Here is a 16376-nt window from a genome sequence, read left to right on the forward strand (position 1 = left end):
GAAAATAAAATCACTGCTCTACATTTTCAGCTGAAAATGGGAAGGGATGGGTGAGGGGAGGAAATGTAGGTCTGTATCCAAAAGACAGAAAAAGGAAATTGTCCAGGGACGTGGCCACTGACTGTCCTTACTATGGCTACATGAATTCAGTTCTGCTCAGACCCTAGTTATGAGAGGAGAAGTTAAATGTTATAGTAAAAGCAAATCCCGTTGGGGATTTGGAGCGTGGAGGGGATGATGTCTACAAGATAAATGAGAGATTACAATTAACGTCTCTAATGTATGTCCTAACCAATCCCAACAGAACACTGGCTTTGTATTTGCTTTGGTTTTCTTCCTGTTAATAAATGTCTCGTCCTTGGGCTAAAGTAAATCCATCACCTTTGTTACTGTGCTTTTTCTCCTTCTCCCTGATTCCTCTGTCCTACAATCGTTAGGTGTGTGACCCTCCCTTTCAGGCTCTCTCTGGCACAGGTCCTTGTGATTCTGTGACACACTTCACACTTTCTCTTCCCTCGGCCACCATCTGCCTCCCGGAGCTCAGAATTAAGGTGCTCCTTTCTCACTGCTTGCTGGGGAAAGCCAACTGCATCACAGGGAGAGCTAATCCTATGGCAGGGTGGTAAACACTGACCACGGGAAGGTATAAAAGGTGAGAAACCAGCTGAAGAAAAGCAATCTAGCTGAGTTCAGAGCAGATCTTAGGTAGAAAGGGCCCCTAAAGGTAATGTGGATTCATGGGCATTTTGTAAATGCAGGTGACCAGCTCGAGGTCGGTTGGGACAACTTCAGCTTGGTTTTCCTCCACCACGCCACACTGCCCAGTTAGTGTGTGCTTTGCGTTGGGGCAGGCCTGGTACGGCGGTGGCACTTCTGCGGTCTCACTGGGCCTCCCTTTAGTGTCTTCTAAGTGTGCATAGATTACGGGGCGCACAGAGGGGCCCATTTGTCCTGCGAACACCTACGGACTTCACCAGGTCCCTGGTTTCTGAAAGGCTTTTCTATCAGAGTAGTTTGGGGGGCGGGGTGCAGTTCTGAATCCAGACTATGGAGTCTTTCAAAATCTCACAAAACACAGCACCGCCAAAAGCATCTTTAAGCGCAGCGCCCGGAATGAAGGAAATTCCAAAGGCCACTTGAGAAGCCAAGGCAGGAGCAGGGCCCCGCGCCTGGGAGCGAGCGGGATGGGGAGGAAGGGCGGCGTTAGAGCGGAGGGGAAAGGGGAGACAGCGAGCAGTCCGCGAGCCAGGCCGGCCCGAGGGGAAGGCGGGAGAGAAACCTGAACTGGGCCCGGGTAGTCCATCTCCCCATCCCTTCCCCTGACCCCGGCGGCCCACAGTGGCCCTGGTGTCGCGCGCGTCCGTGGCCTTGGAGCGGAGGGGGCGGCGTCCCCGTGGGGCGCCGGCCGGGGTCGGGGGGGGGGGCGGGGGGCTCGGTGGCGCTCGGAGCGGTCGCTTGGCTCGCAGCCCGTTGGCTCGGCGCCCGGCCGGCAGGTCCCGCCCCGGCTGAGATGTAGGGAGCGCCGGCCTGCCTGCGCCCCTGTCCCCCCGCGCCCAGTCCTCTCGCGCGGCGGCTCGCGGTGCGCGCGTCTGCCTCCTGCCCTCCCGCTGCAGCCATGGCCGCCTCCTCCGCGCGGCCCACCGTGCTGGTCCTGACCGCGCTGGTACTGCTCCTGCTGCTGTGCCTGGGCCCAGGTAAGTGGGGCGACGGCAGGGCGCGGGAACGGAGATCGGTGATGGAGTGAGGGCGGAGGGACCCAACCCGAGCCCGGGCAAGTACCAAGGGGTGCTAGGGGTCTTGGGTTTTGCACTTGCACAAGTGGGAGTGGCGTGCTTGGGTCCGCAGAGTACTAGGGTCAAGAGCAGGGTCTCAGCGCTGCATGGTCACCTTGGGAAAGAATGAGGGCCAAGGTCCGAAGGAGGGGCAAGAAGTGTTTCGCACCTAATACAAGGGGCAAGGAGGTAATGGGAGCTATCAGCGGTGGGGGCCCTCCAGGACTGAGGGGAGCCCAAAAGCATCATTATGGAGATGCCCTTCCAGGCAATTCCCTAACGGAGTCAGGTTCCGGGTCTGCCAGACTGTGCCCAGGCCTCACATCCCAGATGGGGGAAATGCTCTTAAAGGAGAAATGCTTAACCTTCTGTGCTTCCTGGAGCCCTCAGGCAATCGGTTGAAAATTCCAGGTTTGTTCCCTATAAAATGAACATATTCATACACATCTCCAAAATGAAGTAGTTTGGAAGGGGTGCAGGCATCTGAACCCTGGGAGTCCACAGACCCCACCTGCCGGTTTTGTCCTGACCCTACTACCTTCCACTTGTAGGATCCTTTATGGTTCACCAGTGGCCTCATGCCTGCATGAGCACATTTGAGGCTCCCAGCTCTCCTGCTAAGGGCAGGGAGGCTTGAATCGCTTGCCCAAGACCAGGAGACTTGTACTCTTCCCCCTACAAAGTAGATGGCTAATGACCACTGAAGACACCCTTGATTGCTTTGCTTATTCAAAACAGGTATGGAAAAGCAAACTCTTTGGGAAAGGGAGGGAGGAAGCCTGCCTTGGGAGCCCTGAGGCCAAAGCCCCTGGTCGCCAGAACAGCGGGGGACCTGTTCCAGTGGGGAGAATTGCTCTCCTTCTAAGTTACAACCACAGGAGAGGCTAATATAAATTACGTGATTGATCTACCTCTCCTACTTTGTTCTTCCCATTTTCAGAAGCACATCTGAATAAAAGGAGTGAGCACCTACTATAAGCCATTCCTTTTCAGATTTGTATTTTATTTCATTCGTACCAAGAATGAGGTGAAAGGGTCAGTTAAAATATTATCATCATGGAGCTGGAATGTGAAAGTTCTTATGACATAAAATGAAATTCTTTATACATCAAGTCCCACAGGTGGCTCCTTACGACACCCAAAAACATTTAATGGAGAAAGAGATCATTCCTCTTTCTTGAGCAGTTTATTAATAGTTAGCCACTTCAAAGGGGGGCATCTTGAAATTCTACATCTGCTGGGAGATCTAATGTCAGGTTTAATAAACTCAGGAGTGCCTATTATCAGCCTAGAAATAGTGACTGATGATATTGGGGTAAAAAACAAATCCATACTATAGGAAAAAAATTCACAGCTATTCATTTGTTCATTTTTTTCTTCAAACAAATTTAGTGTGGTGTCTGATCACATGTATTAATATTTATTTATACTTCAGTGTGTAGTAATTGGCACAGTGGCAACATCAATAATTCATAATTTAGGATTTTTCTGTGCCTTTCCGTTGTACAGCTCAGATCTGGCGAGGCTTTCTTAGAACAGTAGTGACATATTTGCTGATAGAAATTGCAACAAGATTGCAAATGCCTGAATCCAATGTCTATTTCAACATCAGGCCATATTTCATTCATTTATTGTTAAGTGCTTTTACAGAGGCAAACAGATGGAGGGACGATACTTAATTCTGTGTGTGCCACGCTGTTGTTAGAAATGGACCAGTGTTAAGATATTAATGAATGCTAATATTTGTGCCAAGGCAAGTGTCTGTCTGCTTTGGCAAATGTGTTCATAGATTTCTTTATTGACTCTTAAGATTCGATGGGAAGTACAGCTTTTAAGTGTAGTCCCACTCCAGTCTAATTAAATAATCCTCTCAACAGGAGCCCCATGGGGTGCTCATCTCTGCTTATTTACTCTTGATGGAGAACTTCTTGGGGTGACTCACCCCATCTTTGGAGTGGCTGCCAAGTTTATGCCCTAATCTATGGCCCAGGGGTGTTTCTGGAAACCATTTGCTGACTCATTTTTTTTTTTTCCAAATTGTATTCCACTGTATCAGTTAACATAGTTTAAAATGTATGTATTATAAATATCCGTAATCAAATCATTTGAAGGCTTGGTAAATTTTTAACAAATCTTATACATTTTTAGTGAAAGTTACTAGTAATGCTTTACCGAGAAGTGCGATGTATTTTTATTTTTAATCCCTGTGCCCAATTTTGGAGTTGAGAGGGTTGTTGGTAATAAATGTATGATGTACAAAAAAAAAAAAAAAAAAATCCCTGGTTCTAGAGATTCTTCTCAACCATGCTTCCTGGCTGATGTACCTACTCTAAAGGCAGTTGGGTAGCGCTCAAATTCAGATGCCTACAGAGAGCTAATAGGTGAAATGGCTCTTTATGGACCATGGGGCATGCTGAGTGACTTGGGCCCAGAGGCATTCAAATTCAAATTTTGTAAACAGTGGGTATTGCTCTTCAAACATGTCTGCAGGTAAAGCTCAGCTGTGGGCAGCCAATTTGTGACCTTTGGCCACAAGTGTGGTTTTTTTCCCCCAAGTACATAGTATATTCTTTAAGCAGGGGGCAGTTCTTAATCTTATCTGGGTCCCAGACCCTTTTGGAAAGTCTGGCAAAAACTATGGCTCCTATTCCCAGAAAACTGTACCTTTGCTGATGCGAGCACAGGCCTTGGGGTCTGTCCATGGATGGGAAGGTTAAGGACCTGCCTAAAAAGGTGGACACCAGCCCCTCCATCTTGGGGCCAGACCAGCTCCTTATACCTGAACATGCCCTGGAGGCCGGGCTTTTCTCCCAGGAGCTATGGATATCCCTTCACGGAACAAGCCTTGTACCTACATGTAGCACTTAAGGTTATCAGAGGTGTCTGCAGGTCCTCACGCCAGTTCACCAGGAAGAGGAGGGTGTCCTACCAGGCCAGGCATGTTGTTTTCTGTTCAAATGTTTAGGCTGCTTAGAAATATTTTCAGAACTGAATAAAAATCACAGCAACTGGTACCAATATGGCCTAGTTGCAAGAGGAGCCAGATGAGTTACAGAACTGGGCTGGATTTTTAAGGAGCTAAGGTGCATTCTTTGGCTTGTGGCAGCGTAACTTCTCGGCACCTGCCCACCTGTCTTCACATGGCCACCTTCTCTGTACCCTCTCCCTCTTCTCCAAAGATCCCAGCCATCAGATTCAGAGCCCAACTTAACATCCGGTGTGATATCACCTCCTTCACAGTTAACTGAGATTCTTGATTACGTCTGCAAATACTCTCTTGTCAAACAAGCTCACATTCAGAGGTTCTGGGTGGATATGAATTTGGGGGGACACTATTCCACTTACTCTATACCATGAAAAGGGAAAATTTGCAGGAAGGTACACATGCCAGGTGGCCGGGCCTCATAATAAGACACAAAGGGCTGAAAGAACAATGTCATTTCTCCTAGGTATTGCTCAAATCCTAATGCCCCTGGTCAGCCACGGTCATTGTCACCAGTCTGAGCCATGAGCAGCCTGAATTGTTTTTCCTGCATGACAGGGAACGTGGCAAACAGCAAAATTGTGAAACCGCCAGGTTACCAGATCGAGATGGGGGCACGCGGGGATTTTTTTCCAACTCTGATTCTTGCACTTGAGAAATTAAAGGGGGCGGTGCAACTCTGACATGATTTCTATGTCCATTCCATTAGGTGGCATAAGTGGGAATAAACTCAAGGTGCTGCTTCAAAAGCGGGAAGGTAAGGATACCCTGCATGGAGGAGGGCGGCATTCTTAATGGATCACAGGGAAAGGCGATGTTGAGTGTGCTCCCTGGGGTCTTGTGTTTGGAACATCGGAAGTGTTTACTCCTTGAAAGGTTGGCAGATCTGAAAGGCTTACTCTGTGGGTATGTGTGTGGTATTTTATTAGGTAAATATTATTGCCGGTAAATGTTTGAAGATTGTTTTTCTGAAAGCTGTCAGTGTGGACCCCAAAATAAAAGAAACAGTGTTACTGTGTTAATTTAATGCTGTGTATTTTAGAACCATGATACCCTTTGGAGCACATATCTAAATTTAAAGCATACCCTTTAGAGTACATAAAATGTCTGTTAGGGAGGTAGACTCTGAAGAGTACTGTTGTGGTATGCTGTGTCCAGTTAGCCCTTGGGGGCAGGGTGGAACAGAAAAAACTGTTTTGTGACTAATACCTGTTGTGAGAAAATACTCCTATGATGAATGTGGTAGCCAGCAGCAAAATGTTATAGAAACACAACAAGCTGGGAGGCACACACGTCCTGGGCGCACCATAATCAGGTAGATCTGTTGGACCAATCATGTTGTCTTGTGAAGGCCATCTTCCCTTGGAACTGTCATCTTTGCCTGTAAAATGAAGAAGTTGTTTATCTCTTGGAAATGAGGAGTGTGGCCACATTTCTGATGTAGACCCTTGATCCCTTATTCTTCCCTCCCTGCCCCCCATCCAGTTGAAAGGGGATTCTGCCCATCTCAGTCTGCTCCCTGACCATGTGGAGCTCCCTAGTGCTATTCACATGCTTCCCAGTCAGCCCTCCAGAGACCCCAGATGCTGGGCACTTGGGGCCCCTTGCAGGGGCAGGGGGCACCTGAGGGAGCTCCCAGCATCTTTCTCAGCATCTCCAGCCACTCACCAGGCCCTGACCAATCCCCGATCTCTGTGCCAGGCAGCCTGTTCCTCCAGGACACCCGGAGTCATGGAAGTTCTCAAAGGGACAGCCTGTCAGAGGTGGAAGAGAGCAACCACCAAGATAATCACGAGTCCTGGTGTACATTCTCAGCTTTTATTCAAATCAAGCCAAGATACACATGTTGAGCACCTACTATGTACAAAAGAGTAGTAACAGGCCCTGAGAGAGACACAGATGAACAGGAAGTGAGGAAACACATCCATGGCTATTTATCCATGTGACCCAAGGAACACACTGAGCACTTCACTCCCATCATCCTTTGCAGCCTTCATAACAAGGGACTGCCAGTCCAGTTTTAATAGATGAGGGGGCCGAGAGCAGGGGCAGATGCAGGGACACAGCTGCTTCCCCTGAGCACAGCCCGCAGAAGTGGTGGCTTTTAAACAGTTGAGACCACAATGGGAAGACGTTGTTAAAGAAGCCAAGTGTTAAAGCAAGGGCCAGTACCTGTCAAGACTCGGTTGAATCGTTGATGACGTGTGAGGCCTGCAGAGGGTGGCCCAAGGTGGCCCGGTCTGCTCCGGCTCTCCAGGGTGAGAGCTTGCTATACTGCTGAGCTGGGCCTGGGCTCATTGTTCCAGCACTTTTTTCCTCGTGGTCTCCTAAGCAAGCATAGCACTCTCTGGCTTGCACATGCAAGGAACATACACTTGTGTGGCCTTAGACATCCAGTTGCTTCCTAAATGCTTAAGGGGTATGCCACCAGCCCCTGCCTGAGGCCTGGGGTCTAGGCCTCGTGAGTCGCTGCTGAGGATGGGCTACATCTTGTTTCTCCCCTGTGCCCTAGAAGTTGGGGGCTAGCCTGCACCCCTTGATATGGCTGCACCCAAATGGACAGCTTACTATCAAGGGACATGGAGACTGATGACAGGCGGCTGTATTTTATCACATGTGATGTAAGAGTGAAAATCAAAGCCATCTTAGGCAGGGTGAGCTTGGGGTGCGGGATATATACTAGTGATTTGCCCCGATAAGAAAAGAACTCATGCTTTGTGCTTTGGGGGTTGGGGAATCGATCCTTTTAGCACCTGCTCCGGCTAAGACTAAAGTAGCAGTGGACGAGAGCAAGGCCAAAGAATTCTTGAACAGCCTGAGGCGTCAGAAGCGGCAGTTGTGGGACCGGACTCGGCCCGAGGTCCAGCAGTGGTACCAGCAGTTCCTCTACATGGGTTTCGACGAAGCGGTGGGTAGTTCCTCCCGCCGGACACCTGGCTCCCCCCACAGCGGTGTGGTGGGGGCAGAGGCTTGGCTCAGGGAAAATTAGCCTTCGGAATTCACTCCAAAAAGGATGAGCCCCCATGATAGGCCAAGTGCTACCCAGGCGTTGGATAACATTTCTATCGGGATACAGGGACATCAGCTGGAATTTTACATCAGACCACATGCAAATGGGAATCTCTCCCAACATGACTGGGAAGTGGGATCCCAGAGAAAATGACCGGGGCTTAAATTCATCCCAGAATCCCATGTAACTTATCTGCACAGTTTTGCCTGGGTGTCTTTAAAATAACTCACAACCGGGGCACCTGGGTGGCTCAGTCAGTTAAGTGTCTGCCTTCAGCTTAGGTCATGATCCCAGGGTCCTGGTATCGAGCCCCACGTCGGGCTCTCTGCTCAGCAGGGAACCTGCTTCTCCCTCTCCCTCTGCCTGCCGCTCTGCCTACTTATTCTCTCTCTCTCTCAAATAAATAAAGTCTTTAAAGAAAAATAACTCACAACCTGTCCAAAACACATTTGTGGCTTTACCTCCCCAAAATGTCAGAAACAACAAGATCGAAGCAAAGACCCATGAGGATAATGGGAAGAGACGAAAAGTGACTTTCTAAAGAGAGATGGGCTTTTGCAGATGTTTTCAGGAAGATCTGGCAATGCATTTTCAGGAAAAGATGGTTCCATTCCATTCATGTGTCCAGGCAGGGAGGTGAGTGGATGTATTCACTAAGTAAAGGAAAAAGAATGGTTACAATCACAGACTGTAGCTGGGGGCAGAGTTAAGGTCTCAGATTCCCGTGCATAGACACAAGTGTACAGAGTGACCAGCAGGGCGGCGCTAGCAGGAGTGCTGTATTGGAGGCTTGGCACCGCCTGGACAACGCTCAGCCTGCCACCCCAGCCAGAAGGGGGACGGGGACAGATGAAGGGCAGTATCTCCAAGCGGGCACAGCTGGAGAAGTACTTCTCCAAATGGCCCAAGATTTATACTGTGTGTAGAGGATGTATAAGACATTGCAATAGATGAAAAACAAAATTAAACTCTTTAGAAGCCTCATTTTTAATGGCTGCATAAAATGCAGTCATGTGGTTGGATTATAATTTCCTTCCCATTCCCAACCATTGGATATATTGGTTATTCTCTAATTATCGTTTTGCTACTCAAGTAAAATTTTTTTTTCCTGTGCAAAAAGCTAATCACATATATCCAGACTCCGCCAGGTAGGATTCTTTTTTTTTATTGTTATGTTAATCACCATATATTACATGATTTGTTTTGGTGTAGTGTTCCATGATTCATTGTGCATAACACCCAGTGCTCCATGCAGAGCGTGCCCTCTTTAATACCCATCACCAGGCTAACCCATCCCCCTACCCTCCTCCCCTCTAGAAACCTCAGTTTGTTTTTCAGAGTCCATCATCTCTCCTGGTTCGTCTCCCCCTCTGACTTACCCTCCTTCATTCTTCCTCTCCTGCTATCTTCTTCTTTTTCTTTTTTCTTAAAATATGTTGCGTTATTTGTTTCAGAAGTACAGATCTGTGATTCAACAGTCTTACACAATTCACAGCACTCACCGTAGCACATACCCTCCCCAATGTCTATCACCCAGCTACCCCATCCCTCCCACCCCCGACCACTCCAGCAACCCTCAGTTTGTTGCCAGGTAGGATTCTAAGCACTTGTGTGAATTAACTTACTTACAGTTGCAACAACCCAAACGACAGGTACTGTGATTCTCATCTTTGTGTGTAGTTTGTTCCGTACTTGGTATTGCATTCTTCCCAGGGGAGTGGCGGAGGCAAAAGGTAGAATCACTTGTGGGTCTTTGGGCAGTGTCAGATTGCACAATCCCAGAAGTCCCGTGGGAGAGCACCAGTTTTCTGGCATCTTCAGCATCACCTTGAATTCTCACTGAAAATTAAAAAAAAAAAAAAGTACTTGCTTGAACATGAAAATGGCATGTCCTTGTAGTAATTTGCATTTCTTTGATGCAGTCCATGAAAATGGGTATTAAGAGTCTAATGTGGAGAAATGGCTAAAATAATGACTGGTGACAAAACCAGAATAAAGGTGAGGATCCGTAAGATTATAACTAAATATTCACAGAAAAGAGACGCCTGGATGGCTCAGTCAGTTAAGGGTCTGCCTTCGGCTCAGGTCATGATCCCAGGGTCCTGGGATCGAGCCCTGCATTGGGCTCCCTGCTCAGTGAGGAGCCTGCTTCTCCCCTCTCCCACTGCCCCTGCTTGTGCTCTGTCAAATAAATAAATTTAAAAAAAAATAAATATTCACAGAAGAGACTAGAAGGAAATACATCAAAATGGCCGTTGTGGTTGTCTTTGGCAGTGGAGTTATGATCCCCCTTTTTCTCTGTCCCACTCCCACGTATGGATTTGTAAAGTATGAATCTGTGTTATTTCTGTACTCACAAAACATTTTTTTAATTTCTTGAAAACCTTGATGTTTCAAGGTCTGAGGTTTGCCAAAACTTCAAACACGATTATAAAATGCAAAAAACCAAGGAGAAAGATGATTTCACGATGGGAAAAGCTGCGGTGTTGTGGGGAAAGCAAACATTCTCGCTTTCATGGCAGAGGCAGAGGACGGGCTGAGCAGACGCCAGAGCCCCTGGGGCTCCGCAAACAAAGGAGGGGCAGAGTGGTGCTCACCAGCGTGGTACAGGCTGACCCACTGCTCACCCGAAGTGGGTGGCCACAGAGAACACCATCATGGGCGAGGCTGGACCTTCCAGCCTCAGGGAGTGCTCAAATACCCATGTTCACTGGCAGTCTTATTAAATAGATTCCTGCGACCCAACCACCGGAAAATTCCATCCAGGCAGCGTGGAGGGGTGCCTGCGAACTTGCACTTTTAGCATCCTTAGAGATTTGGATGCGGGGGTGCACCGGCCACACTTTGAGAAAAATTGGACCCAAACTTTTAGATACCCTGCAACCCCCCTAGGTCATCCCTCTCTTGTCCCCACCTCTTTGGCCTCACACCAAACCTCTCCCCAAGTTGTCAGCATCGACACGTGTGAGCGCCCATCTACATTCATCTTGCACTTTCACTACCGACAAAGAATTAGTCTTTCCTTTAAGAGACGCATCGAGAGCAAAGGCCAGTTACCCCAGCTGTAAGCTTGAAAGTCCTTCTGTTCTCACTCCTTCAGTTCTTCCCCTCCCTTTTATTCCTGCTAACTGCAACTGTCTCTTTTCATGTGTCTCTCAGCAACTGTAGGCTTTGTGAAGGCAGGGAATCTGTCCGACTTGCCTGGGGTGGCCCTTCAGTGCCCAGCGCAGGGCTGACAGGCTGGGCCCATGGAATCAGCGTTTGTGGAATGAGCAAGTGCAGCCATGCAAGTTCTAGCCAACACCACGGGTATAAAAGGGTCACCACTGCAAGTACGTGTGGCTCTGCCATGCCAGGGTGGTGGTTGATTTCATTTATCAAGCATCTACTCTGTGCACTAGCACCAGGCACAGGACAGGACAAGGAGAGAAGGCAATGTCTGTAAGATGTGTGCAGTGCCTGGGGGTCAGGCCAAGCTATCGCTATCTTTGGGAGATGCCCATTTTATTTTCCAAAAAAGAGAAAAATATTTGAGTGTCGGGTATATTGAGAACTCATAGGGCAGAAGTTTTCAAGGGCCTGGATGTGTACTCCTTTGGGGACAATGGCTTTTATCAGTACTCTTTAGCTGGCTGTGTTGACTTCTGAGCACAGAATACCATCATGACAGGCGATTCTTGGGAAGAGTTTTTAGTCACTGAAGAAAAGCCATCACAGAGAAAAGCCAGGGATAAGATGTGGTCGAGGGGGAGTGCGTGTCCTTAAATCCGTTCCCTATTTTTCTCCAGAAATTTGAGGATGACATCACTTATTGGCTAAACCGAGGTCGGAATGGGCACGACTACTATGATTACTACCAGCGTCACTATGACGAGGATGCAGCGGTTGGTCCCCAGAGTCCCCACAGCTTCAGGCACGGAGCCAGCGTCAACTACGATGACTACTGACCATCGCTCTGTGCTCCGTGCACCAGCCCCGGAAGTGACCCCTTCCCTGCCTCGCACCATGTGGCTTCTGCTGGGCTTGACTTCAGCAGATCTTTTCTACCCCCTTTCTGCAACCAGGAAGGAAGAGTTAAAGCAAAATATCAATGCCTTTTGATATTTCATGCAAGAATCTAACAGTGCCTTCCATTAAAAAATAGAAATAAAAGCATTTTGTTAAAAACAAAAGTCTCAAGATTTCATTTGGATGGAAAGTAAGCTGGCCACGGTTTTCATTCCCTGGGTTTTCTCAAAGTTGAAGCCTCCTCTGAGAGGCGGCTCTCTGTCACTGGTACCCTGCCGGGAATCCTAGCCGCCCCCCAGGGCAGACCATGGGACTGAGCAGGGGTCTGCGCTTTGTTAAAATAATGCCCACTCGAAATGCAAGAGAGGAAACCAGCAAGAGAATCTGGTCAAAAATTATTTAAGGTTACAGACACGGTTTGGAGTATTCTAATCACTGCACAGGTGTTTGAGACCTTCTGGGCCCCAGGCCCTGAGCGAGAACTGGGCCAGTTTAATATGATCATGCAGGGAATGAAGGGTAATAGGAAAAGAGCTAATGTTTGTGTGAATTCAAGGCCTCACTTCTCTTAAAAAAAGTAAATCTTCGCCAATGAATTCAAGAAATATTTAAGAATATACTTACGGGGGCGCCTGGGTGGCTCAGTTGTTAAGTGTCTGCCTTTGGCTCAGGTCATGATCCCAGGGTCCAGGGATTGAGCCCCGCATGGGGCTCCCTGCTCTGCGGGAAGCCTGCTTCTCCCTCTCCCACTGCCCCTGCTTGTGTTCCCTCTCTCGCTGTCTCTCTGTCAAATAAATAAAATATTAAAAAAAATATATATATATATATATACTTCACATAGTATTTAAACAACCTGAGGGGATGAAAGAGAAAAGTGGTGTGGGGGTGGGGAGAGGGAGGGAGCGAAGGGTGGGGGGGAGGGGAGGGGAGGTGGGCTCCTGAGGCATTACTGCTGGAGGGAGTCTGGTCACAGCCTGTGTGATGCCCACAGAGCTGAGGGGGTGGGCGGGGAGCACTCAAAATGGCTCTTACACTTTTGTGGATCACAGACCCCGGTGACAGTCTAATGGAAGCTTTTTGTTCTTTCTCCAAAAAAATGATAATTTTGTATATAGTCCCTGAAACACATCTCCATTCACAAATCATGAGTAATTAAAAAAAAAAAAAGAAAGCCGGCTTAGTTGCAAGTACTGACTCTGGGAGACTGGGGTTTATGGACACTCATCACATCTGCATAGGAAGGTAATTTTGTTTCTTCCTTTGACAACCTTACGATTTTTAAAATTTTTCGTAAAATAGTCATAGCACAAAATTTACCGTTTTTAGGTGTATATTTCAGTGGCATTGAATACTTTCACATTATTGTGCAACCATCACCACCACCCATCTCCAGAACTTTGTCATCTTCCCTAACTGAAACTCTGTCCCCATGAAACATGACCCCCCTCCCCCAGCTCCTGGTAGCCCCCCTTCTCCTTTCAGTCTCTATGAATAGGACTATTCCCCAGTACCTCATTTAAGTGAAATAATACAGTGTTTTTCTATGTCTGGCTTGTTCCACTTAGCATAACGTCCTCAAGATTCATCCATGTTGTAGCCTGTGTCGGAATCTCTCTCCTGTTTAAGGATGAATAATATTCCAGTGTACGTTTATACCCCATTTTATTTATCCATTCATCTGTCAATGGACACTTGGGTCGCTCCCCGCTTTGGTCTGTTGTGCATAATGCTATGGACATGGCTGTGCACATAGCTCTTCATGCCCCGGCTTCCAATTCTTTTGGGTATATGCCCAGAAGTGGAATTATTGGATCATATGGTAATTGTTTAATTTTTTGATGAACTGCCATACATGTTTTTCACAGTGGCTGTCCAATTTTACATTCTCACCCTTTAAATGTGTTTCTTTTTCTTGTCTACTATGAGGCTGGCTCAAACCCCAACACAATTAAAAAGGAGGGAGGGAGGGGTGACAGAGAGGACATCATAGCTTCATTCCCAATCTTGCCATGTTTCTCCATATAGTACGTTTGCTGGATGATTTTTGTAGATGTCTTTTATCAAATTGAGGAAATTTATCAAATTAAGGAAATGGATTTTTCTATTCATCGTGCTGGCTTAAGAAATACGCTAAGATAATTTTTAAATGTCATGTCTGGATGTCAAATTCTATTTTCCTAATCTGTTGAGATGATACAATTTTTCCTTGTTAATCTGTTAATTAATGTGAGTTCTATTAATAAAATTCTAATATTAATGAATTGAATCCCTGGAGTGAAACCTATCTTGATCGTGATTTCTTTTTATTTATTGTTGGATCTGGTTGGATGTGTGTTCTCAATTCTCATATACATGTTCATGAGAAGGTTGGCTTTAGTGTTTTTTCTGATTGTTTTTGTTGGCTTAGATATCAAAGTTATTCTGGCCTCTTAAAATGAGCTGTTTTCTTTTCTATTCTGTGTAGGAATGGAAGGATCTGTTTCCTGAGTGTTTGGTAGCAGTCAGATAATGCCATCTGAATGCGGTGTTTTCTTTGTGGTAAAATTGTTTCCTATTGATTGCATTTCTTTTACGGGTACAGGATTATTTTGACTTTGTGTTTCTCCTTGGATCTTTCTAGGTAGTCATCCATTATATCAAAGTTTTAAAGTATTGAGAATTGTTCTTAATATCCTCTTACTGCTTTTCTCTGTAACATCTGTGGTTTTATTTATTTTCTCATTCCATTCCACTTGTGCCTTTTTTAAAGAAAAATGAATCATCTTTTCAAACATGAAAATTTTGCTTTGTTGATCTGTTCTTTTGTATGTTTTTCTATTTCATGAATTTCTTTTCTCTTAATTTCCTTCCTTCTACATCTGTGGATCTTTGATGTATATTAGATCTTAGCTCTATTTTGAGACTTAATTTTTTTTGAAGGCATTTAATATTGTTTCCTTCCAAGAACTGTATCCCATGAGTTTGATGTGAAAAGTTAAGATGATGAAATCATCTAATTTCAATTATATTTTCTCCTCTGACCCTTAAGTTGATTACAAGTGTTATTAAGTTTCCAAGTGAATGGATTTTTCTAATTATTGCACTGGCTTTGTTTTATTACACTGTGGTAAAAAAAACATTCTTTTAAATAAATAATTTTAAAAAAACAACTATAGTCAGACCCTGGTCCTCTGAACTATACTGAGGTCAGTTCTATGTGCCAGTGTGTCAGGTCCAGCAAATGTTCCATGTGTGCTTGAAAGGACTGTGTCTTTTCCAGACATCGGATGCAGTCAAGTCCATTAGTTAGTTTAATCTTGATTTTTCTATTTTCTTACTGGTTTTTTTTTTTTGTCTGTTTGATTTACTAATTTACTAATTACTGCCAAATGTATTAAAATCTATGATGATGATGGATTTGACAAGCTTTTCCTTTAATTCTGTCAGTCTGGCTTCATATGAGGCTATACACAAATTTACGAGGTATACACAAATTTAGAATCAATGCATCTTCCTGGTGAAGGGAATCATTGATCATTGTGCAGCAAATTTCTTATTTCTAATAATGTGTTTTGCCTGAATTCTCCGTTGATATTAATAGAACTATATTTGCCCCCCTTTGGTTACTAACTGCCTGGTATATATTTTCCATAGTTTGGCCTTTGTTCTGTGTGCTTTATATGTGTCTTTTGTAACGAGGACACAGCTGAAATTTGTTTTTAAAACATGGTGTAACTACTAAGGACTTTATGGGAGAATTTCGTCCACTTACACTTATTGTGATTAGCCATTTCATTTTATTTCTGACATCACATTTGGAACGTTTTAAAAAAGATTTTATTTATTTATTTATTTATTTATTTATTTATTTATTTATTTATTTATTTACACAAGTGGGGGGAGAGGCAGAGAGAGAAGGAGAGAGAGAATCTCAAGCAGACTCCATGCTGAGGTCAGAGCCTGACTCAGGGCTCCATCTCATGACCCTGAGATCCTGACCCAAGCCAAAATCAAGAGACAAAGGTTTAACTGACTGAGCCACCCAGGTGTCCCGATTTTGAACTTTTGACTCATTCCATTTCACCTGTTCCTGTCCTCCTCTTTTCTTGCCTTACTTTGGACTGCTTTGTTTTCCTTGGTTTATTCTTTTCCCTTTACTTCTTTTGAAGGTATACATTGGGTCTATTCTATTAGTGTTTGCTCTTTTGAATGCCTATTTGACGACATGACAGGCGCTCAATAGCCATGGTCTTCTGGACAATACAAGGACCTTGCAAAACTTATTCTCTAGTCTCCTCTCCCAACTTCTAAGCGGTTGTAACTTGGCATTTTAAATCTAGCCTGCTTTATTTTCCCCACAGATTATCTTTCATATATAGTCATTAGATTGTTTAGATTGTCACATAGTTATCTTGGTTCACTATTTCTCTTTGCAGCTCAGACCACACACCTGCAGTCATTTTCCTTCAATTGGAATTACATCCTTCAGAATCCATTTATTTTTTTTTTAAGATTTTATTTATTTATTTGACAGAGAGTGAGAGAGCACAAGCAGGGGGAACAGTAGAGGGAGAGGGAGAAGCAGGCTCCCCACCAAGCAGGGAGCCCCAGGCGGGGGGTCGAT

General features: G+C 45.7%; 1 protein-coding gene across 1 annotated transcript; it reads left to right on the forward strand.

Moving 5' to 3' along the window:
- Positions 1 to 1510: 1510 nt before the first annotated feature.
- ECRG4 (ECRG4 augurin precursor) lies at positions 1511 to 11712 on the forward strand. The gene is made up of 4 exons (XM_028103790.2): positions 1511 to 1694; positions 5465 to 5512; positions 7506 to 7663; positions 11554 to 11712. Exons 1-4 carry the CDS (start codon positions 1616 to 1618, stop codon positions 11710 to 11712), a joined length of 444 nt encoding a protein of 147 aa, XP_027959591.1. The 5' UTR covers positions 1511 to 1615.
- The last annotated feature ends 4664 nt before the right edge of the window (positions 11713 to 16376 follow it).

The sequence above is a fragment of the Eumetopias jubatus genome, unplaced genomic scaffold (assembly GCF_037043125.1).
Source record: "Eumetopias jubatus isolate StellerSeaLion01/CBP00866 unplaced genomic scaffold, mEumJub1_p1.0 scaffold_9, whole genome shotgun sequence".
NCBI classification, from domain to species: domain Eukaryota; kingdom Metazoa; phylum Chordata; class Mammalia; order Carnivora; family Otariidae; genus Eumetopias; species Eumetopias jubatus.

Excerpts from the sequence above, each read along its gene's own strand:
- ECRG4 (XM_028103790.2), top strand. The coding sequence starts at position 1,616 with ATGGCCGCCTCCTCCGCGCGGCCCACCGTGCTGGTCCTGACCGCGCTG. Across the intron at positions 5,513-7,505 it reads GCTGCTTCAAAAGCGGGAAG|CACCTGCTCCGGCTAAGACT; the intron begins GTAAGGATACCC and ends CGATCCTTTTAG. Across the intron at positions 7,664-11,553 it reads ACATGGGTTTCGACGAAGCG|AAATTTGAGGATGACATCAC; the intron begins GTGGGTAGTTCC and ends ATTTTTCTCCAG.